Source organism: Cibotium barometz, chromosome 18 (assembly GCF_041138505.1).
Source record: "Cibotium barometz isolate CiBa-2024 chromosome 18, ASM4113850v1, whole genome shotgun sequence".
NCBI classification, from domain to species: Eukaryota; Viridiplantae; Streptophyta; class Polypodiopsida; order Cyatheales; family Cibotiaceae; genus Cibotium; species Cibotium barometz.
In genome coordinates this window covers 19951919-19978915 of record NC_141063.1, presented here as the reverse complement: position 1 = coordinate 19978915, position 26997 = coordinate 19951919, and the positions used below count along the sequence as shown (strand labels likewise).

Genomic DNA, 26997 nt, shown 5'->3' with positions numbered 1-26997 from the left:
GCCTAAGCAATATTTCAGTGCAGATTCAATTCTTCAAAATGATAAAAATTCATTCCTATATTCCACGAAATTTTTGAATGTAGTCGACCTTCAGGGTGGATATCCACCTCACTGCTTGGTTTTAAAGTTAGAAGCTCCTGTTATTTTGCTTTATAACTTAGATCCAAGACGTGGACTCTGTAATGGTACACGGATGATATGTAAGGCCTTTCACTCTAAAGTCTTGGAGACTGAAATCATCATTGGTACTAAAGTTGGTGAAAGAGTATTTCTTCCACGGATTACCTTTATATGCACCGAGACACCCAACTACCATTTACCACATGAGACGAAGACAGTTTCCCGTACGACTGGCATTTGGCATGTCAATAAACAAATCGTAAGGCCAAACCCTAAATCTCTTGGGGTTGTATTTGGTGACTCCAGTGTTTACTTATGGGCAAACAATTGTATGTCGCATTGTCATGAGCACGGTCTCCTCATGCTGTGAAGGTGTTACTTGAGGATAATGCTAATGTGGAGTCTTCATTTGATGATCTTTAAAGTCATACACCTACTACAACAAACAACATTGTTTATAAGGAGATCTTGATGACTTCAGAGTGACAAGTCAAGTTTCTTATTTAAGTTCTGCGATTTGATTAATTTTGTTGTGATTTCTTTTTTATACATATTGTCCATGGTAAAAGTACTTATTTTTGTTTTTTATGTTTTGACAGACATGTCTAAGATTACATGGACATGTCTTTGTCGAGGATAGTAGGTGAGTTATTCTCTATATTTGCATAACTTTTCTTGATTACAAAGTATGGAACATGACATTCTATACTTATGTCCAATGTGTACAGAGCCACCGCTATGGTCAGCTCCTATTACTGTGGGTCACGTAGCAGCAGGGATTATGATTGATGCTTATAGGGATGGGTAAGTATAAGTGTAATTGTTAGGCATTGTATAAATATTTTTTGAATCTATATATAAATAATTGTATAACCTATTTGTTATGCTTTGATTTTAGGATATTGTATAACATTGATACATTTATGGTAAGAGTTGTCGATGAAGGCGTCGAGATGTACGGGATTAGTGTTCCAGATGAGGAGTGGGGTGCCTATTTGTTTTGGAGAGAGATGGAGAGATACTTTGCATCATTTGAGGGGTATTCAGTACCCGATGACTGGTTGTTTCTTACATCCATTCATGACCATTGGTATTCGTTATGGGTTTTATACCAGAGCTCCTCATGTACCATCCACTCGATGTTCTAAGGTAATTTTGATTATGTTTTTCTATTATAAGATTTTTTTGAGATTTTATTTATCGATGTGTTGTTATGTGCAGGTCCTTTTGAGATTTTATTTATCGATGTGTTGTTATGTGCAGGTCCTTTTGAGATTTTATTTATCGTTGTGTCGTTATGTGCAGGTCCTTTTGAGTTTTTATTTATCGTTGTGTCGTATGTGCAGGTCCTTTTGAGATTTTATTTATCGTTGTGTCGTTTGTGCAGGTCCTTTGCATTCATCGATAGTAGAGCATGTGCGGGATGGATCACCGCTTTACAATAGAGAGCGTATTGTGAGGAGATAGATGAATGATCCAATTTGTTGATTTTGACATTACTGACTGAGATTAGTGACTTATATGGATATTTATATAGTTGACATAGATAATTTTGTGGTGCATTTTGAGAATATGTAATATTGGTCTTTTTTTCATCTTCGTATGCTACATTACTATGATATTTTTGTTTTCGCTACAAATCTATGAGACATGAATGTTATTTTGAGATATGTATATATGAAGTCATTTGAAATAATGTATCGTGTTTACTTAAAACATGGCCTAAATTTTGGAGAAACCGAGCCTATTTTTTTGAAACCTTACCTACCGAGCAGTAACGCAACGCGGAGGTCCAATACGAATATTATCTTAAGGAAGAGTTTCACAAAACTGCCACGTGACAAGAATTTGGAAGTTGTGGAAGAAAAGAAAAAGAAAAAAATTTGAAGAAGTTTGAGTAGAATTTGATTTTGGAAGCCTCAGAAGACTTGCTACCGGTTCCCAACTAGTCAATGTAAAACATGGTAACAAAATCTTATGACTTTTTTACAGAGCAGAAGCCATCACAAGAGCTGGTTAAAGGTGTTGTATCGAGAGACAATTGCAACCTAGCTATGGTTAGCCATTGTCCAAACGTTTCCCTTCTTCCAACTTACCTTTTCTGAAGCCTGTTTTTTGTATCGGTACTGACATTTGCGTTTGATTTTTTGCCTTCAGGTCAAGAGAAAAACAGTACACCAAAACATTGGCAACAAAGAAGCCAAGAAGTTGGCAGAAAAGGTGTTTTGGTGTTTTTTCTGTAACGGCTCACTCAAGCTATGGATTCTATTGAGATTTTCAAAGCAAATTGTCTTATTGTTTTATGCCTTCTTCTTTTGGCAGGATGCAGCGGCTCCGACATCCCCTCGGTAAGCTGGTTCAATGCTGTTGCAGTAGTCAGTAATATATTTTCATGCAGCTTTTTCCTAATTGGATAAGTAAACAAGATTTGACGACTTTTGGGAACCTAGCATTTGTTTTTATCATGGATTTTGTGGGGAAGAGTGGGGGAAGACTATCTTATAATTGCTGGGATTAGAGCTTGCTCTTGGTTAGCCAGGGTGGCAGTCATAACTAGGTGCCTTTTGCCCATAACAGCACATGGTGTTCACCAATTGCATGTCTAGACATCATGGATCCAGAGGGCCTTGCTATATGTAAGCCATTTCTTGAGGTACTCCTGAAAAGGAACCATGGAAGACCTTTTTGTGATGCACCTAAGATCAGTACAGCCCCAAGTTACGGGTGGCCATTGGCGTGGGTGGTCGTAGACTAGATACCTAGATGACTAGATTTAGCACTCGGGTGGTCAATTGACCAAAACGCCTAGATGAGTGATGAGTGGTTTTGAGGGCTAAACCAGATGCTCAAATCATTTGAACAAACCATGCATAGGTGAATCTTTACAACGTAGCCTTCTTGGACCCAAAGCATGCAACTCCTAGAATCCAAGAGAGTTGCCATTTTTGGTAGACTGTGATGGAAATTACGTTCGCGTCAAAACCTCTAGATTTTTACAAGGATCAAGACTTACTAAAGCACCTTTGTCAAATTCTTTATGAGTTGGGATATTTTTCGCATAGAAGGTTATGGAAGAATCACCTCTTAAATTAAGACATGTGGCATCTAGAATGGGACAAGTGACTCTACACTTGCCATTTCACCTTACACTCGTCAATTTAGCCAACACTTGTCAATTGAAGTAGCTACTTGTCATTTGGAGCTTACTCTTTCCATTCTAGAGCATTGAAGCCTCAAACATATAAATTGGAGCACTCCCTCTTCATTTTTCAAGCATTTCTCATCAATTTCAAGGCTGCATACTAGAGAATACACTTGCTGCACATTGTCAACAATGATCTACAGCGGCTGTCGTGTCCGAATTGCACCATATTTGGTGAAACCAAGGTGTGGGTGGACAAAGAAGATAGCTTGCTGTGCAAAATTAGGGTTAGGATTTTCAAACCCTAAATCAAAATTTTCAGATCTCAGCCCACTTTAATGGATATACCTAGCTATGAGCATCTTTTCAGCTCTCATCTATTGTAAAGGTTAAGGCACTTTATGCCCGTGGTTTGATTCAATAAATTCTTGCAAAAGAGGGAGGGGCCTGTTCCCCTCTTAGTGAGGTCTCGTTTCTCTTTTCTTTGAATTCTACTTTCTTTCATTATTTGTGATTTTGCTGATTACGTGGGTTTGTTACAAGTAGTTCATCAATTTTGTCACTTTCACGTGTCCCTGCGTTACAAGAGCAGTCACGGTGGAGACAACAATGGTCATCACTAGAGGCTTTGAGAAACAGTGGATCAAGCGGCAAACCCAACTAGAATGTTGCCTCCTCTTCTTGTCAGGCACGGGTGGCGGGTATGCTTTGGCGAGGCGGAAAGAGGGGGGGGGGCGGGCAAGAGGTTCCGATGAAGCTGAGGGGGAGGGACGGAGGGAGCCGCAGGGGTGGGGGTGGGGGGAGCCAAAGGAGAAGTCATTGAAGGCGGAGGGAGGGGGGTTGACAAGGGTCGAGGAGGGAGCTTGAGGGAAGGAGGAGTTCACTTGCGGGGAAAGTGGGGGTGAGATTGGAAGGCTGGTGGGCCGAGCGAGAACTCTGATGGGTCGGAGGGCCTCACGGGAACTTGGAATCTTGGAGGGGGATCAATTATCACGGTGAGGTAACGGTCTCCAGAAAGAGAGGGTGGGTGCACCAGGTTCCTGGTGGGACTCCTCCCCTCCCCCCAAATGACCATCGGGGGGTTGCTTTGATAAGTGCTCATAACGGTTCTCTGAAATCCTCCTAAGACTTGCCAAACTGGCACGCTAGACAGTGTTGCTCTGCTATGGAAGTCTGATCGGTAGTTCTGCCTCGAATCGACGGCCTGCCACTCTCTTGCATCGGGATCCTCGGGGGCCGAGACCTAGTGCTTTGAATCCTAGGGGCCAGGATCCCCCCTCCCCCCTAATAAGGAGTTGAGCTGGGAACGTGGTGGGGCGGGAGGGATTGCTGGTGACGTTCTCCTGGACTGACGGACTGACGGCAGTGGGGACAAGCTTTAGAAAGGTGTCCCATCTAACGATAAATGAATCATTGCCCAGGGAGGCTAGAGTACTCAACTCTTTGCAAAATAGGAGCTGCACGGAGGCACGGAAGTGATATGGCATGTGGAACTGTCTCTGGAGAGGCTATGCAGATGCGAAGAGAGGGAATCGTTGCCGTCCGAGCAAGAACCGAGGTGGCAGTTGGGGGGAGGGATTCCATCACTCTCCCGATACCTATCACGGGGAGAAGGGGAAGATATTCCTTCTTGAGGCTAGGAAAGCAGACTGTGACAGGAAAAGCCTGAGATGCCAGCTAGAGGGTCAGATGCTGGGTCAAAGCCGTGTTGCCACCTTGCAAAGAAGGCTTGGGCAATACGCAGTGCGATGGGGCTTAGTTGCATGTCTCTATATCACTCCACCCGTCAGCCATTAAAGAGACCCCATACGTGCTCCATTTCTCCTTCACAGGTGCAATGGCTTCATTGATGGATGTTATCTCATTCTCAAGCAATCTCTCCCTCAAGGCATCATAAGAAGGTGGAGTGTATGCACCACCAAATGCTGCCACCATCTCTTTGACGAATGGTGAGCGGGCAACATTATAGAGATCCCACAAGAGTAGAGAAAGCGTGCTACAACAGCATCAACTTGTGTCCATATGGCTGAATCATAAGTCCATAAAGCTGAACCAGAGGTCCATAAGCCCATATGGCTGAATCATAGGTCCATAAAGCTGTCCATAAGCCCATATGGCTGAGATACAATACCCCATGCCAATAGCAAGTGCCCAATGGCTCAAATACATGCCCAATTGCTATAGCAAGTGCCCAGTGGTTGTCCATATATAACCAATTAAAAAGACAAATGTGTAATGGCTGAAAATCATAATGTAATGCCTTCAAGCTTTCTTTGCGATGGAAACGTTCAAAGTAGTCCTCAAAAGCCGGTATACTTCATGGGCAGCCTTACAAAGAGAGAGAAAGAGAGCAGCCAGCATTTCGGCATTCTGTAGTGGTGGTAGAGAACTATAACCTTGGAGTAGAGAACCACCAAGAATAGAGAAGAGTTGCCAACATCATAGAGGCTAGTTTGCACCAGTAGAGCGTGCCCAAATGAAGAGAGAGCGCTCCAATTATAGATATGGGGCTCTCTTGAGCTAGAATGGCAAGTAAAAGCTATAATGACAAGTGTAGGGCTGCGGTGACAAGTGTGAGGCCACTTGTCTCACTTTGAGCCATTGTTGTGCCATATGTCCCAATTTAAGAGATGGTTCCCACCCATAAACTTCATCTCTAAAAATATCTCAACTTGTAGACATTCTATCAAAGTTGCTTCAAGTTTCAACAAGTCCCCCCATTTGCCTAGCTTACGGACGTAATGATGTGAACGGAATTTCCATTGGGGGTTGTCCAAAAATAGTAACCCTCCATCATAAGATTGAGTATTGGAAAGCGAATGCTTCTGATCTCAACTGGATCACGGAGCTGAGTGAGCCTGCACTGCTGCTGCCTCGATTCTGTTGTCCCCGCCTTAGCTTCTATTGCCTCCGCCTCCTCCTTGTTCCCGCCTTTGCCCCTTGCCTCCGCCTTTGCCCCCCTCCTCTGCCTTGCTGCCCCCGCCTCTGCTTTATTAAACGTGATTTGTAAGAATTGCAGGTTTCTTGGATGAAGCTCTCCTTTCTTTCTATATTCTCTTTTCTTCTCCGATGAGATGAGATGATGTCTCCAAAGAGATTTATTGTACCAAATTACTTCATATCTTAATGAATCATTGAAATAATCATATGTGGGACTGGGTCTCACACATTGGGGGGTGAAGAGGATCAAGATGATGGGAGCAGGTTGGCGGAGAACATGAGGGTGGGTGAAATATGGGGCTTGCGGACAATAAAGAATGAAGAAGCGAAGCGAGGAGGTGGAAGCAAAGGGGGCAAGGCGACACGAAGGAAGAAGGCAGAGGGGAGCCCGAAGGTGGGGGACACACACGTAAAGGGAGGCAAGGGAGACGGCGGGCGAAGGCGAAGGTTGGAGGGAGCCAAAGGAAGACGTGGGGTGAAAAGGAGGCGAGGGTGCACAAGAGGCAGAGGAGGGAAGAAGGGCGGAAAATGCAGGCAGGAGGGCTGGAGACAAGGCGGGAGTCTTTTTACGCGTGAAAAATAGGAAAAAAGGATAAAACCGACTACAAATAAGTTTGTCCACCAAATGTATTCAGTGTCTATAGTTAGCCCACTTGTTCTATCATGCCACATTCTTGGAGCTTTCCTTCACCTAAGCCAACATGTTTTTTCTTTGAGATTAGTGAGTAATTAGTGATCTTAATCTTGTGTAGTACCCAAATCTGAGTAAAATTTGTTCAAACCATTGTAAGAGGATTAGACACTGCTGAGATTTAGATAAAATCTCGACAAGACCTTCCTCATTGAGTCATGGCTACTCAAATCCTAGTGGATAAATTTAGTGGTGAAGGATTCTATACATGGCAAACAAAAGTCATGTATCTACTAGGAGGTGCAGATTCCAACCCCAAACTTTAGCAGCAAGTTTTTCCTGTTCCAACTGCAGCTAGCGTTTGCTTACAGAAAGAGGTTCTCACGGAACTTGTGTTGTCAGGGAGATTTGATTTTGAGTAGAGATTAGGTTTTCTCTTCAGTTATAAGCGTTGAGTCGTTTGTCAAGCTTGTATATACAGCAATTTTCCGTTTTGTAATGTAGTTATAGTAGTAGTTGTGGTTATTTGTGTGTGCATGTGTTTCTGTTATAAGACATTGCCAAAGCATTTGATATGGTGCACTGGGACTTTATTGCTGCCACCATGAAATGTATCGGGTTTGGTCCGAAAATGACAAAAGTAATCTATAGGCTGCATGCAGGGGCAGCACAGCTAGATGTATCATTGGGAAAGGATTATAATCACCCTGGACTTTGGGAAGATCGGTTAGGCAAGGCTGCCTAGTGAGCTCTACGTTGTACGCAATTGCCACATCCTCTGCTGATGTATATGGATATTCTTACTCGGGAAGGAAAATTACATGGAGTGGTATAGCCAAACGGGTCGTCAATAGTTACATAGGCATAAGTTGACGACTTTTTCTTCTCGGCAGATACTCCAAGGGAGGTGACAGTGATTATGGATGTTCTGCAATTGTTTGGAATAGTAGCGGGGCTGAAAATCAACTTTAGAAAATGGAAGTTGCTACCACTAAAACGACGATAACCATGGGCACGGATGCTGGATGCAATGTGTGCGCGTTACAAGGTTGATTCTTTTGAGCATTGGAATCTCTCCTACACCATTTGGTCCATCTCCATTTCTGGAGCCACTTCTATGGGATTGTCACTTCATAGAACGGCCAAATTTGTACCATGTTCACATGTGGCCAGGCCAGTGCCCCATGTGAAAAGGTCAGTCATCTTGTGTCACATGGATGGGAACCAGTTTTGTGCCATCCGTGTGTGACCAGTATTGTGCCATATGGACGGGAGCCTGTTTGCTGCCACCCGTGTATGACTAGGATTACGTCTTATCCATGGGACTGTCACTCCATGGTAGGACTGATATTTGTGTCGACCTTGTCTATGGGATTGTCACTCCATAGGAAGGCCTGTGCCAAGATGTGTGTTTTGCCTTGGGATTGTTACTCCATAGGAAAACCAAGATTTCACATTTCTGTCACGCCAGTTTTGTGCCCAACAAGAAATCCTTGTCCAAGTTTCATGAAAGGGAGATTTCGTCCATTACATGTGCACATGCATTTATGTTTGTATGCATAAACTTGTTTTCACATGACTTGTTTTCGTGTGTTTGCCTGCTATGACGTGCCAGTACATTGGACGGGGACGCCCCCAGTGTATTGTGGGTGTGTTGTCTGCTGACGAGTTGTTGTGGCGTGTGAACAGGTGGTAAGTATTGCCCTTTTTGGTCTTTTCAAACATAAAATCCATGAAGTAATGTAAACCTTAATGTTTATAAGGTTGGATGTTCACACATTTAAAATATTGACCGGACACTTTCTAGTGTGGGTGCCCAAGAGCTAACCTTTGAGTAAGATTTAATAATATTTAAAGCATGTATTGCATGGGAAACTTTTCTTACCCCACACCTGGAAGGTAAGTGGTGGTGGGGGGGGGGGAGGGGGTTGATGAAAGGGAGGCGACTACAGTATTGAGAAAAGGAAGTCGATTTGGCCTGTTGTCCTTGTACCCGCTTGCTGTCTTTGTATCCGCCTGTTGTCCTTGTACTCGCCTGCTGTCCTTGTACCCGGCTATAGCACCTATACCCGACTGCCAGTAACTGAGCTTGGTTGCAACAACTGTACCCGGCTGCCAGCAACTGTACTTGGCCGGTACCTGACTGCAGCAATTGTATCCGGCTACAGCACCTGTATCTGCTTGCCAGCACTGTACCTGGCTGCAACACTTGTACCCGCCTGCTGATTATCTGTTTACAGTCCTACAACATGATTATTACTATCTGCATTTGCCACGATTGTACCTGTTGACTGTCACCTTTGTACCGGTTGGCTGCCCTGTTTGTACCTGTTGTTTGCACCCATTAGGAGTACAACAAAAGGGAATGATCTTCTCTGCTGAGATCTGAATTAAAATCTTTTTGTTTCCATTTTTTTTTTCAATTTCAGATAAAATTAAAGTTAAATGTTGTTTTTACAAGCTTTGTGTAGGCAAGTATCACCCCCAGTTGCCTTCACCATGGAAGGCCAACATGATAGTGATTTTTCCCATGATTGCCCTGACCGCGCCCTCACTTTTAGAGGAGCAAGTGAAGGTCATGTGGGTATGAGGAAAAACTGGGAGCAAAGTTGACTTGGGAGCACCAGGTATTTCTCCCTCCGTGGTGCTTCACCTTGCCAGGCGTTAGTACGAGCGTGCCTGTTGGTGCACGGTCCCGGAAGACCAGTGAGGGCAGGTGTTCACCCAGTGAAGGTGGGAGACTGCCTGTGATTTAGTCTACTCCGACAACTGATTCTTCATCAACAAAATCTTATTGTATTTCAGTTGTACTCACTCCATTGTATGGAGAAATCTGGCCATGAGGCCCGTGAACACTTGTACATATAAATACTCCAAGAAATACAAACTATATTGAGGGGGGGACTGGCCCTTTTCGGCCCCATTGATGGTGTCAAGTGTTCTTGGTCATTTTTCAGTTTTAATGTCGCTAATAATGTCCATTGTTGGTATTAGTTAAGTGATCTAAAAATGTGTATTTTGTCTTCTGATTTGCCAGGCCTCGTATAGGGAGTGGTTACGTTGGTATTAGAGCCCGGTCGTCTCTCTTTCTCAAGAGGAGACACGGTGTTTTGAGATCGGAAGCATGCACAGACACTTGACTCAATGGACAGCCAAGACAACCCTTTGGAAATATCAAATTCAAGAGGTTAATCAAGTGCCTCTCGCGATTTCGATGCATTGCATGGAAGGCACAAGCCTCTTGAGAGAGTCTATGACAGTGCTTTGATGGGACAGCCATCCCGTGGAAAAGAGCTTATGCATGAGGATGAGCCCAATGCATTGAGGGCTGAATTGGAGCACATGAAGAAGCTTTTGCAGGCAAAGGAGTAAGAGTTGAAATTTTTGCATGAAGATCCCCATGTACAAAGTGTCATTGAAGTAAGGAAAGTTGATGCTATGGTGGATATGACCTTTGAATCCATGGCTCATGAAGTGGACAAGAAGCTGAGGGAGTTGGCACTCTCCTATCTCATCCGAAAGGGTGATCTCAAGGAAGGAGAGGATGGAGAGTTAGTATTCAAGAATCCACCTCGTTTGAAGCAGGGAGAGTCGGGGAGACCCAGCATCTCAACGGTTGAGGTCTTTAATACACAAGGAAGAGGTATCAATCACTTCTCGCCATGCATCTATCCTCATGGGACAGGAGGCAACAAGTATGTGCATGTTGGAGCTAGTGGGCGACATGATGGCCTTGTGGATTCAAAGAATGTATATCATGGAGAGAGTGGTCGGCATGCAAGCCGAAAGACTTTGCCCATTGAGTTGTCTCATGGTGAGACATTGCATCATTTGGGGAGGTCACATGCATCTGGGCCACAGATTCATAATGCACATGCCACCGTGCCTCTTGAAATATCTTTGGTTGCCCATGAAGCCCATGAAGAGAGTGCTGCCCCGTTGGATAAGGGGAAGAGAAAGAGAGAAGAACATGTACCACATCCCAAAAAGCTTAAGGAGTTCAAGGTAGTGGACAAGTCTGTGAAATTTGATGCCTTTCATGGAGAGTATGATGCCTCAAAGGTGCTAGCTTTTGTGGGACAGTTTGACATTGCTTTTAGTGATGAGGACTTCACTGAGAAGTCTAAAATTCGTCATGCAAGCATGTTCTTGAAGGGGACAGCTACCCATTGGTGGATCACCGAAAAGACCACCAAAGATTCCATTTGCACTTGAAAAGAGTTCAAGGACATATTTTATGCACAATTTTTACCTCCTATTGCGGAGCAAACTCTCACCCAAAAGTGGGATAGACTTCAGCAAAAAGACAATGAAAGTGTGCAACAGTATGTCAACAAGTTTTGGAAAGTGTTGCTTGAGGTAACTCCCTTTATGCAGGATCAGGGAGGTTCTAAGGGCAAAGAGAGGGCTGTCCCAAACCTGCAAAAAGGTGGATAGCCACCTAAAAAGAGCTTTCGGGAAGCCCAAAAGGGTGGTAAAAGCTGAAAGAACCCCATCCAAAGACATTGCACCAAAGAAGAAGAAGTTTGGCTTGACCCCCGAGCAAAGGGAGCAATATGCCAAAGAGGGAAAATGCTTTACTTGTGGTAGTAAAGAGCACATGTTTAGGCAATGCCCTACCTGCAAGCAAAAGCATGAAAAATCCGCACTGGGCGCTAATTGCTAATGCAAACATGCTCTGACACTGACCAAACATTGCGAGGATATGGGGGTAGGTCTTCCCACATGCTCACAATGGGGATTCCAAGACATGTGGGATGGTTGCCTTTTTTGCATAGGCATCCTCGGTACGAGCCAAGTATGCACGTGCTGCATCTCTCAGTTGCACTCTTGAGCAATCATTGCCATTGCATGATCCATATAAGATTCAACTTTCTTGGCCTTCAAACGATCTTCTTGTTGTGCATGGAGAAGAGCCTGCATACGAGTAAGTTCAGCCCTCAAGACTATGGACTCTTCTTCTTGCATCTTCTCTTTGCCACGGGACGGCTATCTCACATATTCATGTTTCCTATTGTGCACCACATGAGTTTGCTCATCCTGTAAAGCATTGGAGGCATGCATTTCATTGTCCCTGCCTCTTGTATTAGCATCTCCAACATTCATTGTATGGCTGTCCATAATGTTCTAAGTGTAGAGATAGCTAGTGTTCACGGTGATCGTCTCTCACGATAGAAGTGAAAGACAACTGTATGCTCTGATACCAATGTAACTTGGTTGAACACAATGCTAATCAATACACTTAAATACACTAAGATTTGAAGGACACTTGCTCATATACAAGAAGTAAATTGCTGAATTGACAAGAGACACACAATGAGCCGGAACGGCCGACCCCTCCCTTGAGTAAATTGTATTACTATTGGAGAAATTCAATACATAGCTTCATGGGCATCCATTGCCAAATCCTCCATGCCAATGCATATGAAATTCAGCATTTAGAAAACAATGGTATGTCGATGTAGATCACCAAGGAGCTGCCTTGATGCCCGGCCCGCCGACTTCAGTGTCCATATTCTCTACCATTGGCTCTATGTTCTACCAAGCAAGGTAGCAACATCTTTAAGAGCACATAGGACAAGAGAAATACTACACAGGGCGGCTAAACAAGGAGTCCTGCCCTTCTACTGAATAAGTAATGACAACACATTGTCCAATTAGCTTACCAGTCTTCATAGAAGTTGTTGTAATCGGAAGCCTTCGCGTTGGAAGCTTTAGAAGTGTTGATATCTTCGATTTGCCGCAATCCTTCGCGACAAAAGTCTTCAAGAGGATGAAGGGAACCCTGGGAAAGCTTCCCCTATGGTTCAACTTGAGAAAGGAAGGCTGAAATTAGGGTTTTCAGTAAAAAGACCAGAAATTACAGCAAAAATAAGAGCTGTTTTGCTGAATTTCAGTCATTGGGAATGAGTAGGAGAGTGATTAGCACTTGGAAACACTCTTGGAAGCTTGGAAAACACCCTAGCAAGTTGGGTATGGCTATGGAGAGCTTGGAAATGGAGAAAAATGGTGGAAAAACAGAGTTTTCAGCCTCCAAAAATCCTCATGAAGAGAAAACACGAATTTTTTCTTAATAAGTAAGTGAATTGGGGTCCAATCAGGTGAGAGGACATGAGGAGATGCCCATTTATGAGTAAAAAGGGAGGATCAGGTCTTGGACATTGAGTCTAGCCCGCCTTGGGACTTCAGTGAGTGTGAACTTGGAAGCGGTCATAATTTATAAGTGACTTTTGGACGCCCAAACTTTAATGAAGTGGGAACGCACTCACTTATAAATATTGGCTAAGTCCTAAAGGCTATTTGAGCCTAGATTTGGTAATACTTACCACCTGTTCACATGCCACACAACCATGTCAGCAAACAGTTTCACACGCACGGTTCATGGGCGGGCGTCCCCTAGCCCGAAACTACACATAGGTCATGCAGGCATGAAAACAACATGCAATTTCATTTGCAGGCAAGCACATAAAGATGCTATGCAATGCAGCATTGGCATGAGCAATGTCCGTTCATGAAACCATATAAGATCAGGCGTTTCTAGGCAAGTATATGCGATACGAGACCCAGTGGAAAGCCAATCCTCCAGGTGTTTCCGAGCATGTACACAAAGGCACAAGTCCCAGCGGAAAGCCAAGTCCTCCAGATATTCCGGGCATGATAACGTCAAGTCCCAGCGGAATATCATATCCAACTATACAGCATGACACGTGTCAATCACATGCATAGGCACATTCCATAAGCCATGGACACCAGTCCAATATGTACATAGTGTGAAAGCAAGAGTGAACATTCGGGTGGCCAAATGGTGACACGTTGCAAGTCAGCCTACCACTTTAGTTCCTATTTTTTGAGACCCTAAAGCCATCCAAACATGCTCACTAGATTTCAAAATTTTGCTTACATCTTTCTTGTCATCCATCAACCCTTTAAATTCTCTCTTTAAATAAGGTTCTTTGTTTTTTTTTTTTTTGTTTTTTGTTTTTTTTGGGGGGGGGAGGGGGGTAATTCAACCAACGGTTGTTGTTGGTAACTTAGGTTTATCAATGTGTAGTTGTATGGAGATTTATTCACTCGGTCATGTCTTTCATGTTTGGTATTAAAATTTCTTGTGAAAGTGGTTGGTCTCCAGCTAACATCATGCTTGTGCTATGCTTTACTCAATAGCAATGTATGGCTACAGTGATGAACTGGAACCAGGAGCACCTATTGATAGCAACTCAAGTCTACGATTGAAGCAGAGAGTAACTAAAAAGATGCTGTTTCTTTCAAGTAAGTGCAGATTCTAATTTTAAGTTTCTTTTAAAAAAAGATTCTTAGGGTTAAAAACGAGGTGTCTAAATTTTATTGAGTCCAAATGGGCAAGTCAAGCACCCAACAAAACATGCTTAAACTCAGGTGAAGACCATGGTTTTCAATGTTATTCCCATGACTAGAGCTTCTGTTATCTGTACTTCAGAGTTACAGGAGACTCAACGCATTTTGGGGGCAAAGAAAGTTATCTTTAAGGTCAATCTCTTTCCCTCCTTTTTGAGAGAGCGAGTTTTCTTTAATGAGAACCTGAAGCTCACAAGGTCTGATGTAACTTGTGAACTCGTGGAGTTTGACTCTATTTTGATCCATGGAGATCCAAAGGGCATGTTACATGTGAGTTCCCAAGTATCTAGGTATCTGGATAAACCCATCTGCTGTGAGCACAAAAGGAACTGATCCTGGTATAGTCTCATCCTGGGGATAGGAACTCTGAATGTACGCATGCTAGATGTCATCTCTAATAACTCTGTACAGTCACTGTTTGCGTAATGCATGTGTATGCCAAATGGCGGTAATATGTCTCTGTGTTGTTTGACTCTCATTGACATTATCAGCTCTGTACAGCCAAATCTTCTCCATCTAAGCTATTTGAGATGATTGATCTCAAACAACTTTTTTCTTGGAAATGAACTGTTGTTGCAGACTTTAGCTAGGATTTTTCTTAGTCAATTTAAGTATGCCAGGGACTCGTGTCACATGCTCCAGTCTTTAGATGCATGTGTCAAGACCATCTGAGGACATGTATAGGATAGCTTAGGGCAAGAAGGTTTTAGCGGACCATTGTGAGCACATGAGAGCACAGTGAGATAAAAAGTAGATTCTCATCCATGACGTTATAATTCATCTCATGTCATATCTGTAAAGCAGTTACTCTGCAAGGGAGAAAGGGCCTCCTGGCCATTGGGATCCACTTCTCTGTTTATGGTTACTTTATTTTGTTTAAGCAATCTAAGTAGCTAGTTCAAAAGCTAAAAGAACTGTTTCCGCTAGCATCTCAAATATTGGTATCAAAGTGAAGGCTTAAACAGGGGTTGTGGACTAAATGCTTTTTGTGATGTGCTATAGTAGGTAATGTATGTTTGTGTTGCGGACGGCCTTGCCTCTCATGGTGGTGGCAAGGACGACACCACTGGTGTCCACCATCCTCCACAGTCCCAGATAATGTCCAGTGAGGCTCCTCCATCAAAGAGTATGAACACAAGATGTACATGGATTGTCCCTCGGTATATCATTGTATCATGCTGGCCAAGCCTATTGAGATTCTGCTAGATTGGGTCAAATGAAGAGCAATTGTGGTACTAGTGGGAGCGGGAGGGGAGGTAGATGCTGCCAGTGTTGTCGTTATTGGTGCAGCAGACGAATTGGCCTTCTTCTTGTACTTCTCCTTGTCCTTATCACCATGTTCCATGCGTGGAAGCTTGATTAAGAACAAGATGGTGATTTAAACATGATTAAGAAAAAGGAGAGGGAAGAAGAGAGACACTGGTGTTAGGGTTTTCTTGTATTTAATATTATAAAAAAAGATTACTGATGAATGTACATGGTCAGGCCCTTGGTCAGCCCCGGAGGGTTGACCTTTGGCCTATCTACATGACTAGTGCTGACTTCTAATGATTTATGAATGAATGATGACTCGATGAACTGCTGGATTATGACTAATGCTTATATATATGCTCAGGACCAGGTCGGCCAGTACCAACAGCAGTCGGCCTGCTTGGTGGACAAATAAACATGCTGAAATTCTTTTTAATGCTGCGCTTTACTTATTGCTGCCCACACCTTCTGCCATGCCATTGGCCCCTTGCTGCCTGTTGCCTAGACAACACTGCTGGCTGTCGACAGAGCCCTACTGGCTGCCGACATGGTGCCAGGCCCCTCATGCTCATGATAATGATGTGCTGCTGCTGCTGCTAATGATGATGTTGATGGTGCTGATGTTGATGTGGCTGAGGATGATGCTGTAGATGATGATACTTATGCTACTGCTGTCCTAAATGCTAACTTAACTGATTAGGGATTAATGATGTTCATGCAGAGGATTAGCCATGGCACGGGCGTGCACACGTGACGTTCCCTTCTGCTAAACTTGATGACGGGGTGGACACTCTGTCATCCTTCCTCCTTGGATTGCTACTGACTTTGACTTACTGACTTCAACTTTAACTTGCTACTGACTTTTGACTTTAACTGATATTTTTGTTTGAACACCTTCACTCTTGATCTCCACTTCCAAGTTTTGCTGAAGAACTGAGCATCTGTTCAACTGCTGTCCCCATGCCTGCTTTTCTCTTACCCTTAACACAGCGTTGGGTCACCTGCCGGAATTGATCATGCTTGTTGCTAGGCCTTTAGAACCGATCTGAGAGCTTAATGATGTACTGGTTCAACGTACATACCCTCAGGGAATGCTTCCTCTGGCTTTGCCTGTTGCATTCTCCTACAGACCACTCCATCTGCTACCCTGTTGCATTCTTCTGTTGGAATTGTGCACCTTCATGCTCTGATACCAATGTTGCATGCGCCGAAGCCTTGCTGTACTGATCCACAACCCTAAGCTTGATTAAGAACAAGATGCTGATTTTAACATGAATGTACATGGTCAAGCCCTTGGTTAGCCCTGGAGGGTTTACCTCTGGCGTATCTACATGACTAGTGCTTACTTCTAATGATAATGATGACTTGATGAACTACTAGATTATGACTGATGCTTATATATATGCTTGAGGACTAAGTCGGCTAGTACCAACAGTAGTCGGCCTGCTTGGCGGACAAATAAACGTGCTGAAATTCTTTTTAATGCTGTGCTTTACTTATTGCTGCCCGCACCTTTTGCCATGCCATTGGCTCCTTGCGGCCTGTTGCCTGGACAACGCTGCTGCCTGCCGACAAAGCCGTGCTCGCTGCCGACAAGGTGCCAGGCCCCTCATGCTCATGATAATGATGTGCTGCTCTGCTGCTGCTAATGATGATGTTGATGGATGCTGATGTTGATGTGGCTGCTGATAGAATGTGCAGCGGAAGAAGGGAAAGTGGAAACACAGGAGGGGGAGAGAGAGAGAAAGATGGAGAGGAAACACAAGTGAGAACCTGCTCTCAATATCATCATCAAAAGGAATACATGTCCCGAGCAAGAGGGGAGAACCTCGTAAGTGAGGGACTGCAGCTAGACAAGCTAGGCAAGCAATGCAAGCAGTAAAATATGAGGGAGGCATGCCGGCTATATATACCTCTACATGAAGGCAGCCGACTAGGGATAAAAGACCTCCACGACTGGGAAAAATCCCAAGACCATAAAATGGGGAATAAATATGGGTAAAATATGAGTGAGGGGTGACCAGCCCCTCTGACTAACATGGTCAGCCCTAGAGGCTAAAATAGGACACCAAAGAGGAAGCCAGCAAGTAGGGGATGATGTCTAACACCCCCTCTCAGCACCGGATGCTGAGCAAACTCCAAGAAGCCAGAGACGCCGTCCTCGATCAAAGATGAAAGACTGCAGAAACAGGTACCAAGAAAGCTCCACAAGCAATCTCCTCAGCAACTCAGCTACAAAAGCAACAGAACAAGCTGCCAGGTACACCGTTCCTCTGGAAGAAAACAACCATATAGGCTGCGACGTGCTGCTCCAAATAATGGTTCCAAACCCAAGTGTAAGAACACTCCCCGAAGTCGAATGTCGTGTATCCAGCCTGGAGAAAGTATGAAAAACCTCATAACCAACCAAGATCAGATCCTGTATATAACCAATCCTGGGAGAAGCAAACTGCGCCTCACTGGAACCCTCAAAAGAAATAGAGTCAATCTGCTCCAACTCTGTACCAAGAGTAGCCAAATGCTGTATAAGAGCATCCTCTGAAAAGGTCGGCATCGCAAGATGTAAAGACTCTGTAGTAGAAAATATGGGGTCCATCTGCTCAAACTCCATAACATGAGTTGCCCAATGCTGTACATAAGTACACGCCACTGAGGTGGGCATCGCAAGATGAAAGGACTCCACATCCCCCTCTGAAAAATGATATCGTCGGACTGGTACAAGCCCAACCTGATTCTGATCCAAATCCAAAAAACTCTGAAAGTACCACTGTGCCGCAGGCATGGTTAGCAACCACAAATCCAAAGCATCCCACTGGGTCCAAAAAACCACCCTCCACAACAACAAGCCATCAGAAAAGCATATCTTCTAGGACTTAATTAACCCTTTCTGTCTATCCTCACTTTTTGTGGATGTTAAAACATACTCGTACAGGGGGAGGGGCATCCTCAAAAGCATCACAAAGAGAGGCAGAGGTAGACTCCTCACAATAAGGAAGGGAAGCAGGAATAATAACTGCAGTGGCAACAAAGTCCTCAAAAGCATCACAGATAGTAGAAGACTGTTCCAGAAGTAGAACCAGATCCCAAGAATCATCAACATATAAAAGATCCATGTGAAAGGATCACACCGCAAAAGGGCAAAACACCCTCCTTGTTCTGCAAATACTGCAAAGAACACAAGCTCGGACAAAATGAACTCTGCTCAGGATCTCTGAAAAGATCACTGCTCTCCTCCAAATAACTGTAAACTCCTGTCAAAGAAGAATGTCTCCACAGATACAACACAGCTCCCGAAACTGATCCTCAAGTGAAGTAGCTGGAGAAAGGCCCCCTCTGAGTGTAGAAAACTCCTATGGGAAGCAAAACGCAGCCAAAACACTGCTATCCAGCAAAAGTAGCACTCCACCGCCAACCGAAGGCAAGGAACATGTAGAAACTGGGAAACCGTGTAGGCCAAGAACAAAACACAGGTATAGATGCTCCAAAATCAGCAAAACGCTGACTGAAATCTGAAATTCAGAATCCTCCTCAAGTACCAAACGGCCTCCAAAGCCACAATCCAATCAAGAAACCCCCTCTGCAAGTGATCTGTATCCACTGGAGAAGAAAACGCAGCCAAACAAGGGCTACAAATCTGAAAAAATTAGGCCAACCAGTGTCCACACCTCCTATGAGGAAAAACGCTGAAGAGAAGGTACCTTCGGGTCCAACAGATGAAGCCCAAGTGAAGGTAGAGCTACCAGCAAGATCGGTTCAGAAAAAACACAGCAACCATGGCTGCATATCTGAAAAACGCAGAGGTAAAAGGGGCTGTAGAAAGGGCTGAATCTGGAAACGCAGAAGAAAGAGGTACACCCAAGCCTCAGATCAGCAAATCAGCATCAGAAACCTGTAGAAGAAGAAAACGCAGCAAATATGCTGCTATTGGCCTGTACAAAACAAGCAACCAGCACTACAGGGGGGTATGAATGCTGAGAACTGCTGAAAAACGCTGTAGACAGCCACCTGAAGAAAAACGCAGCAAACTATGTGCTGCTGTCCTTGCTGAAAACGCAAAAACGCAGGTCTGTCCAGGGGCAGAAAAAACGCAGATATGAAGAGGTATAGGAGGGAGCATCCAACGCTGAAAATCACCGGCGCTCTGATACCATGATAGAATGTGCAGCGGAAGAAGGGAAAGTGGAAACACAGGAGGGGGAGAGAGAGAGAAAGATGGAGAGGAAACACAAGTGAGAACCTGCTCTCAATATCATCATCAAAAGGAATACATGTCCCGAGCAAGAGGGGAGAACCTCGTAAGTGAGGGACTGCAGCTAGACAAGCTAGGCAAGCAATGCAAGCAGTAAAATATGAGGGAGGCATGCCGGCTATATATACCTCTACATGAAGGCAGCCGACTAGGGATAAAAGACCTCCACGACTGGGAAAAATCCCAAGACCATAAAATGGGGAATAAATATGGGTAAAATATGAGTGAGGGGTGACCAGCCCCTCTGACTAACATGGTCAGCCCTAGAGGCTAAAATAGGACACCAAAGAGGAAGCCAGCAAGTAGGGGATGATGTCTAACAGCTGCTGATGATGAGGATGCTGCTGTAGGTTATGATACTTATGCTACTGCTGTCCTAAATGGTGACTTAATTGGTCAGGGATTAGTGATGTTCATGCATAGGATTAGCCATGGCACGGGCGTGCACGTGACACTCTACTTCTTCGTGTTCTTTGGATAGTCCTCCCCAATATGCTTGGCGGAGTCACAATAAAAGCACTACTTGGGAGCCATCTTAGTGCGAGACGAGGCGAGACACCAAGGCTCCCCTACTTGCCTTGTTCTTACCATCCTTAACCTTGGATTGGCCAGCTGCCCTTGCTGTTAAGTCCCATCTTGGAACTCTCGCGCCTCGAGGGTAGTAGCCCTACATACCGTGTTTGAGAGATCGTGGGTGTTACATATATAGGTTAACCCAGGAGATAACCTCACTTGGGTTAGGGCTTATAAGGGAAAGCTATGGTTACAATCAATAATAGGGTAAAGTTAAAGTTATTGGCCAGGGGTCTATATAGGCAAGCCCTACGCTTAGCTATGAGATATGATCGTCAAATTTGACTCGTAGTGCATGGTCCATTGGGATTGCTTGGTGCGAGGACACCCTCATGGTGTGGCTAGGTGGTATGAGTCGCCTAGTCTTATGGCGTCTAGAATAGGGCCTAGGGTGTAGCTGTGGCATCTAGCTTGGGGGTGAGTCCGGATGGACTCCATGGCTCGGAGGTGAGCCTTGATCCTCATGGGTTCTATGTCAGAAGGTCCTTGGTTTGTGAGACCTTATAGTGTAGAGCGGGTCGGAAAAGTTTAAGAACCCTATGGATTCTGGAATTTGAGGGTATTCGTGCCAGGAAATATAAGGAGTGGTTCTATGTCCGAAGGTCCTAGGTTTTGGGTTTGTGAGACCTTATAATTGGGATGGAATACACATGCATCTGTGTGTAAGGAAAGTTTCAAACCATCTACAAAGCGCTCTGTCTGCATCGGCCTATGGATGGTCCTTGGGAGTATGAGCAAAAGCTTCCAGAAATGAGCGACATAGTCGGTTATCGATTATAGCCATGTTTGTGCATGAAATGCTCCCACTGTTTCTTCAAATCACGTTGATAATCCATGGGAACAAAGCGCCTTGCCAATCATCCCCACAAGTGACGGAGTGGCACCTGAGGTGGTCCTTTCACCACAACAAAGTGGCATTTCTCGATGCCATACACATTGAAAACTGTGCCTCCTAGTCTGGCAATGAAATCAAAATCTCATCAATGTAGAGCCCAAATAAGGTCGCGGAGAGAGGGCAGCCCTGTTTCATGCCAATTGTGTTAGACATCTCCCGTGGCCAGTAACTGACTTATAAAGTGTTGTGATGCCCCAAATCAGCTCTGATAGTATGCCCGAATCCTGCAGAGGCTTGAGGAGACATGCTTGGGGGACATTGTCAAAAGCTTTGTGGAAGTCCACAAAGCAACGGTAAACCTGGCATCTGTGTGATCCAATGTGGAGTATGTCCTCAGGAAACCTGCATGCCTTGTGGCCCTGTATCCATGCAGCTGCGCCATGGAGCTAAGCTCCAACTCTAGCATCGATCCACAAAGCTTGGCCTGTGTGTGACCAATCGTGATAGTCTTGTAATTGGCAGAATTTATGTTCCTCAGTTTTTAAGGATGATAGTCTTGTACTTGGTGGAATTTATGGTCTGCAGCTTTTAAGGATAGTTTGGTGGACCAGGAGGACGGGAAACTGTGACAGAAAGCTTTGCTGAATATCTGTGCCAACAGAGGGGCAAGGGTTTCACATGCATGTGCAATGTGCCGGCTAGTAGTCCCTCATGATCCTGGACATGCCCATTTCGGAGTTTGTGTATGGCTGTAGTGACATTAGAGACAGTGAAAAGGGGTGATGAGATGTTGTGAGGGTTGGGTGGTGGGGAAAGGGGTTGTTGGTTGGGTACATGGTAGAGCTTTTGTGCATGTGTGCGAGATGAGAGGGTCAGTGATGGGTGTGGATGGTTGATGTTCTAAAAGGCTGCCTTACTTTCCACGCCAAAAAAGAGTTGGTATAGTTCATTCTCGCATTTGACTAGAAATGCTTGTTTCTTCAGTGGTGCTGCTCTGAAGTGTGCAAAAATGATGGGTGGTGGTATTGATGGTTTGCTCCAGATCTTGCTGGGGATTACAACGTGAAGCCTCTCAATCCTCCTTCCCAAGGTCTGGTCTCCAAAAAGGGGCCCCATACATCGCTGCTGAAGTTACTAAGGTGTCAAAAAGGCATCCCTTAGTACTGGGTTCCTGGAAGTGTCCGGAAGCAGTCTCTTGAGGAGGGCTAGAGCTATAGCTCCTGGCCGACCTGGCATGGGCTGTCAGATGCATGATAAAAATCCGGCTGGAGAATAACTCCTAGGTATACATAGGATGTGATTATATCGACTCGATCTCTCATGTAGGTAAAGTGGTGTCTTGATGTCACTACTTGAGTGAGAGGTTAAAAATCGTCGCCTTGGTCTTGCCAAGGTTCACTGTGAGGTCCACATGCTCACAAAACATGTGTAATGCATCCAAATGTCTCTATAGCCTTTCCACTGAGTGTGAAACAAGCACTATGTAATTTGCACAGTAAAATGGGGATCGAGGTGCCTGCCAAAGGGGAACCTGTGCGACCTAGTCTGTCAATGAAATGAGATATCTCATCATTTTTAATAGAGTCTGGGAGAGGGCAGCCTCATGCTAGAGATATGCCTCTTGGAACTCTGACCTGACAAGTGACTGACTCTTAGAATGCTATGATGCCCCAAATCAACTTTCAAGGTATACCTAGATCCTGTAAGCCTCTGACTAGGCGTGCCCAAGGTATAGTATCAAGAACTTTGGGAAGTCGCCTTCCTGATACTTGTCATGGCCTCATATAAGCCATCACCCCCCATATCATGTCTGCTAGAAACTGAAGCTCTTGTAGGCAGTCTAGAAGTTGGGACCGGGAGACCGAGTCAAAAGCCTTCCGGGAATTATACCTGTTGCTTCTGTGCCTTCGCCTCCAAATGGCTCGGAGAGTAAAGATATGGTCTAGAGTAGAATAATTCCTCCTGAATCCTGCCTGACCTGTGGCTTTCGGACACTACGCCTATACCATAGAGAGAAAAACACCTTGCATCATGGCTTCATATCCACTCGGCATCCACAAACAAGTCCAGCCATTGTTCACATCAAAAGACTCTCACACATTGAGTCCTGCATACAGAAGCTTTCTCCCATGATCAAGGCTGCCACAACCATCCATAGCCTCTCACCCTATGAATATCACACCTTGACACATCCAGTGCTTCTGCATCACAAAGACTCCCAAAAGAGAACTCGCATCACAGCACAGCATACCATACAGTCGACACACCTGTACCAACCCTCTATAACTTCCAAGGGTACTATCCATCTCTGTCATGGATTCCCTGTCCCTTGTCCAATCAGTAGCAAGGTTGTACCAAACATGTGTCCATTCTTGTACCTTCTGCCTGCATGTGACCTATCTCTTGGAGAACCATAAACATGTTTCCTCGAGAAACCTACGACCTGTTTCCACGTGAAACCCTTAGGCCTGTTTCCCTTTGAAACCTTTGTCTTGTTTCCATACAGAACCATTCACAGCACCATTCCACAACAGTGCCAACAACGGCATACATCTAGTTACCTGTTCCCTCATGAAACATCTGGAAACATAGAGATGCCCATAACTGTAGGTCCCTATGTTCCTTTCCAGTAGGAAGAAAACAATCTGCTCCATGAGCATGTAGCCATGCGAGCTTGCATCACTCCCATGCCAAGAACACATTCAATTGACCTGTACTTGCAGCCGGAAACCCAAGCACATAGCTGAATTTGCTGCCAACCAAAAACAGCCCATAAAAAGTCCTCGTCCCGGAATTGCTCATGTTTGTAGCCACATGCACTGCCACGAAACAGTCCATAAACCCTTTCCAAAACAGTCCCGAACCAAAGCAAAGAGAAGCTGAAAGTTCCATCAGTTGAACGCCATCAACATGATGTCCGTGTTCATGTGTTCGGAACCACCAAACACCAAGCTGATGCCCCACAAATGTGTAGGACAGAGAGAGAAACCCACACGGCTGTGCACTTCCTGCAGCCGCCTATAGCCCAGCCTTCCGACAAGCAAAAGCTCCTGTTGGCTGTGCGTGTACTGCAGCCGGCTTTTCCCAGAGAGAGAAAGCACACGCTTCAGGCTCCAGCCTTGCTTGCCTTGCTTTTCACCAAGAGAGAAGAGTATGCAGCCGTGTGCGCCTGCAGTGCAGCCCTCCGTGTGCCAAGCGAGAGAGAGGGGGAGAGCATGTGCCACAGCTCCAGCCCGCCTCCTTCTGTTCAGCCCTCCGCTTTTGCACAAAAAGAGAAGCGCCTAAAAGCAGCCCGCCAGCCCCTTGTTTTCTCCCAAAAAGCAAGAGAGAGATAGAGAGAGGCGCATCCTCCAAAAGTGGAGTAGCCTCCCAAATTAGCTTTTGAGGCCACCAAAGGTTATAAAACCTTTTAAATTAAAATCTCTTTGTCCCCTTCACACTCGGGGTTGTCCACACATGGGTTTCTTTTTTTTAACTCCAAACTCATGCCATTCACACTGTCCACCATGTCCCGCACACTTGCATACTGTCCAGAGAAAAACACAGGGTCGTGACAGTGGGTGGTTCTTTTCTCCAAGCGTGCACTATGTATCCCTAGTGTCCTCACTCAAGAAGAGTTGGCACGTGCTTTTCAGAAGGGTTGGCAGTGCTTTCCGATGGGTAATGACAAATGTAGTGGGAGGATCTCTGCATTTCAAATGGAGAGATCCACCTGCACGCTCATTCCTGCAGGAGGTAAAGCCATGCGCTCTTGCATTTCTCAACTCACGTGGGGCTTGGCGGTAGAGAGAGTGATGTGAGGGAAAGTGGCTTGGACTGATTCATGAATGATGGGCAAAGTGAGGGCCAGGTCAGAAATGCAACCCTCATAAGCAGAGTCTAGGGCGTGATGGAAATGAACATGGGTGAAAGTGGAGAGGAGAGAGAGAGAAAGAAAGAAAGATATATTAAGCATCTACTAAAGACCCAATGGGCCTATGAGACCAAAGTGATACAATAATGTCCATTGCATATCTCATCATGGAATGGAAAATAAAACAGAAAGAAAACATAAACATAGCTATGTCACTGAGAGAGAGAGAGAGAGAGAGAGAGAGAGAGAGAGATTCTTTATTGCCTCACATTTCATTCTTCATCAGAAAAAGTATGGCCGCAAGAAATCAGCTTTGAATAGTTTGTCTACTCTTGCGGAGGTGTTGCCTTCATTAAACGAGAAAAGTATGACAGCAAAGCCACATAATTTACCCAAAAGAAACCAGGCCAGATCTCGCCAGCGACTTGTGTAAGTGCATTTTATAAATTTTATTAACAAAGTAATGGTACGAGAGAGGCTTTTAAATTGAGTAGAATGCAGGTGTTAATATAGAGTTATTTCTGCTTGAATGTGTTAGGTTTAGTGAAGCCAAGCAACTCTCAAAGGTACTAGCTCATCCGTGTTTCAAGTCAAACCCCTTCTCAGCTATTCATCAACACCTTGTGAATACCTTAAGTCCACTTTTGGAAGACACAATGAAGCCATTGGATAAGAAAAGGTTCAATAAGAAAAGAATTCAAAGGCGGAAGAAGAAGCATCATGATATGGAGGAATAGCAGGACTCGGTTTATTTTGGTTTTGTATGTTTCTCAAATGTGTGCTGTGGTTCTAAGTTCCAAAATGTGACCTTGTACAAGCATGGAGATAACTTTTGGACTGCTTTTGATGTAGGCTGTTGCGAAATGTGATTTTTGTTCCATCCTCCCTCCCTCTTTCCTCCCTCTCTCCCCTCCACCTCTGCACGGGGCGTACGGCTCCAATCGATGCTATATATATAAATTGGGAATTGCATTGGTGCCTGTAGAATAAAGGAGTCGGTCTGTACAATATGAAGGCATTGTGATGTGCTGGTCTGTACAACATGAAGGCTTTGTGATGCTGGTAACTATTCAAGAACATGATGCTCAAAGGAACCTGGCCAATGACATGTTTTATAATGCATTCCTTGTGGGGTGACCGCACAACAAGAGCAAAAGAATATGGTGGGCTTGTAAGCATGATGCTAAAAGAGCTATGGTGGAAGGTCTTGGAAATCAAAGAAGGTTGGGCCTCCTAAGTGTTGCATTTGGCTCAAAGTCACCATATGTCGAAAGCCACTCCTCTGTGAGAGACGGGAAGACTGCAATTGTGCACAAGCATCATAAGCTGCTAACTGTTGTTTCCATGGATCATGACCCATTCTATGGAAGATATTGAAGAACCGACGGTTGTCCTAGCAATTTTTTATGTACATGGTGTGCTGATAGTTAATGTGTTGAGAACCAAGTGATGCTATCAAAAACTTTTTAAGGTTATTTTGAAAACTTCAAATCGTTTTGAATAGATATGCCTTCTATGTATACACACGGGCATAGTATGCTTTGAGAACACATGCAACCCAATTGACATCAAAAGATGGCTCCTCAAAAAGTACCCCAACACCTTGGTAATATGTCATACATTGTAGTTTGGTAGTGGGGGTGGTAGCATCTCAGCTAAAAGCACAATTGAAAATTGTGAGGATTTGAAAAGAAATCCGTCAACAAAATGTTCAAAAAGAACAAACACCTTAAGAGTTTCTTCTCCTTGAGTTAGGAAGCTTGCCTATCAAGTTATTCAAATATAAACTTAAAATTTGACAAAGCGATGCAACTAAAGTAGTTGAAGCGTGCCAAAAAAAAAAAACAGCTCCTAGGTGTATTTATTTATAAGAAACATTGGTTTGTTAAATAAGGTGCCTTGCACCTCAAGGATTATGTGACGATTCCCAAGTCAATGAAGCATTCCTTCAAAGACAATGTTAGATGACTTGGGGAAGTGTTATGTTGCAGCATGCATTTTATTGCCACCATTTAACTAGGTTTTCCAC

At 44.5% G+C, this 26997-nt stretch overlaps 1 protein-coding gene across 2 annotated transcripts; it reads left to right on the top strand.

Annotated features, from left to right (window-relative positions):
* Window positions 1-2015: 2015 nt before the first annotated feature.
* LOC147629047 (uncharacterized) lies at window positions 2016-26443 on the top strand. Of its 2 annotated transcripts, XM_086812259.1 has the most exons (8): window positions 2016-2177; window positions 2278-2340; window positions 2443-2468; window positions 14014-14102; window positions 14290-14339; window positions 25255-25397; window positions 25507-25729; window positions 25821-26443. In XM_086812259.1, the coding sequence occupies exons 1-7, from the start codon at window positions 2082-2084 to the stop codon at window positions 25703-25705; spliced, it is 666 nt and encodes a 221-aa protein (XP_086668385.1). In that variant the 5' UTR covers window positions 2016-2081; the 3' UTR covers window positions 25706-25729; window positions 25821-26443. The 2 variants fall into 2 exon arrangements, with proteins under 2 accessions (XP_086668385.1, XP_086668384.1); XM_086812258.1 differs by having other exon boundaries at window positions 25507-26443.
* Window positions 26444-26997: the final 554 nt, after the last annotated feature.

What these genes read in the sequence shown, in the direction of transcription:
- LOC147629047 (XM_086812259.1), top strand. Translation starts at nt 2,082, where the DNA reads ATGGTAACAAAATCTTATGACTTTTTTACAGAGCAGAAGCCATCACAA. An exon ending in CAAAGAAAGTTATCTTTAAG is followed by an intron (nt 14,340 to 25,254) that starts GTCAATCTCTTT and finishes ATTCTTCATCAG; the next exon opens with AAAAAGTATGGCCGCAAGAA. An exon ending in AGATCTCGCCAGCGACTTGT is followed by an intron (nt 25,398 to 25,506) that starts GTAAGTGCATTT and finishes TGAATGTGTTAG; the next exon opens with GTTTAGTGAAGCCAAGCAAC.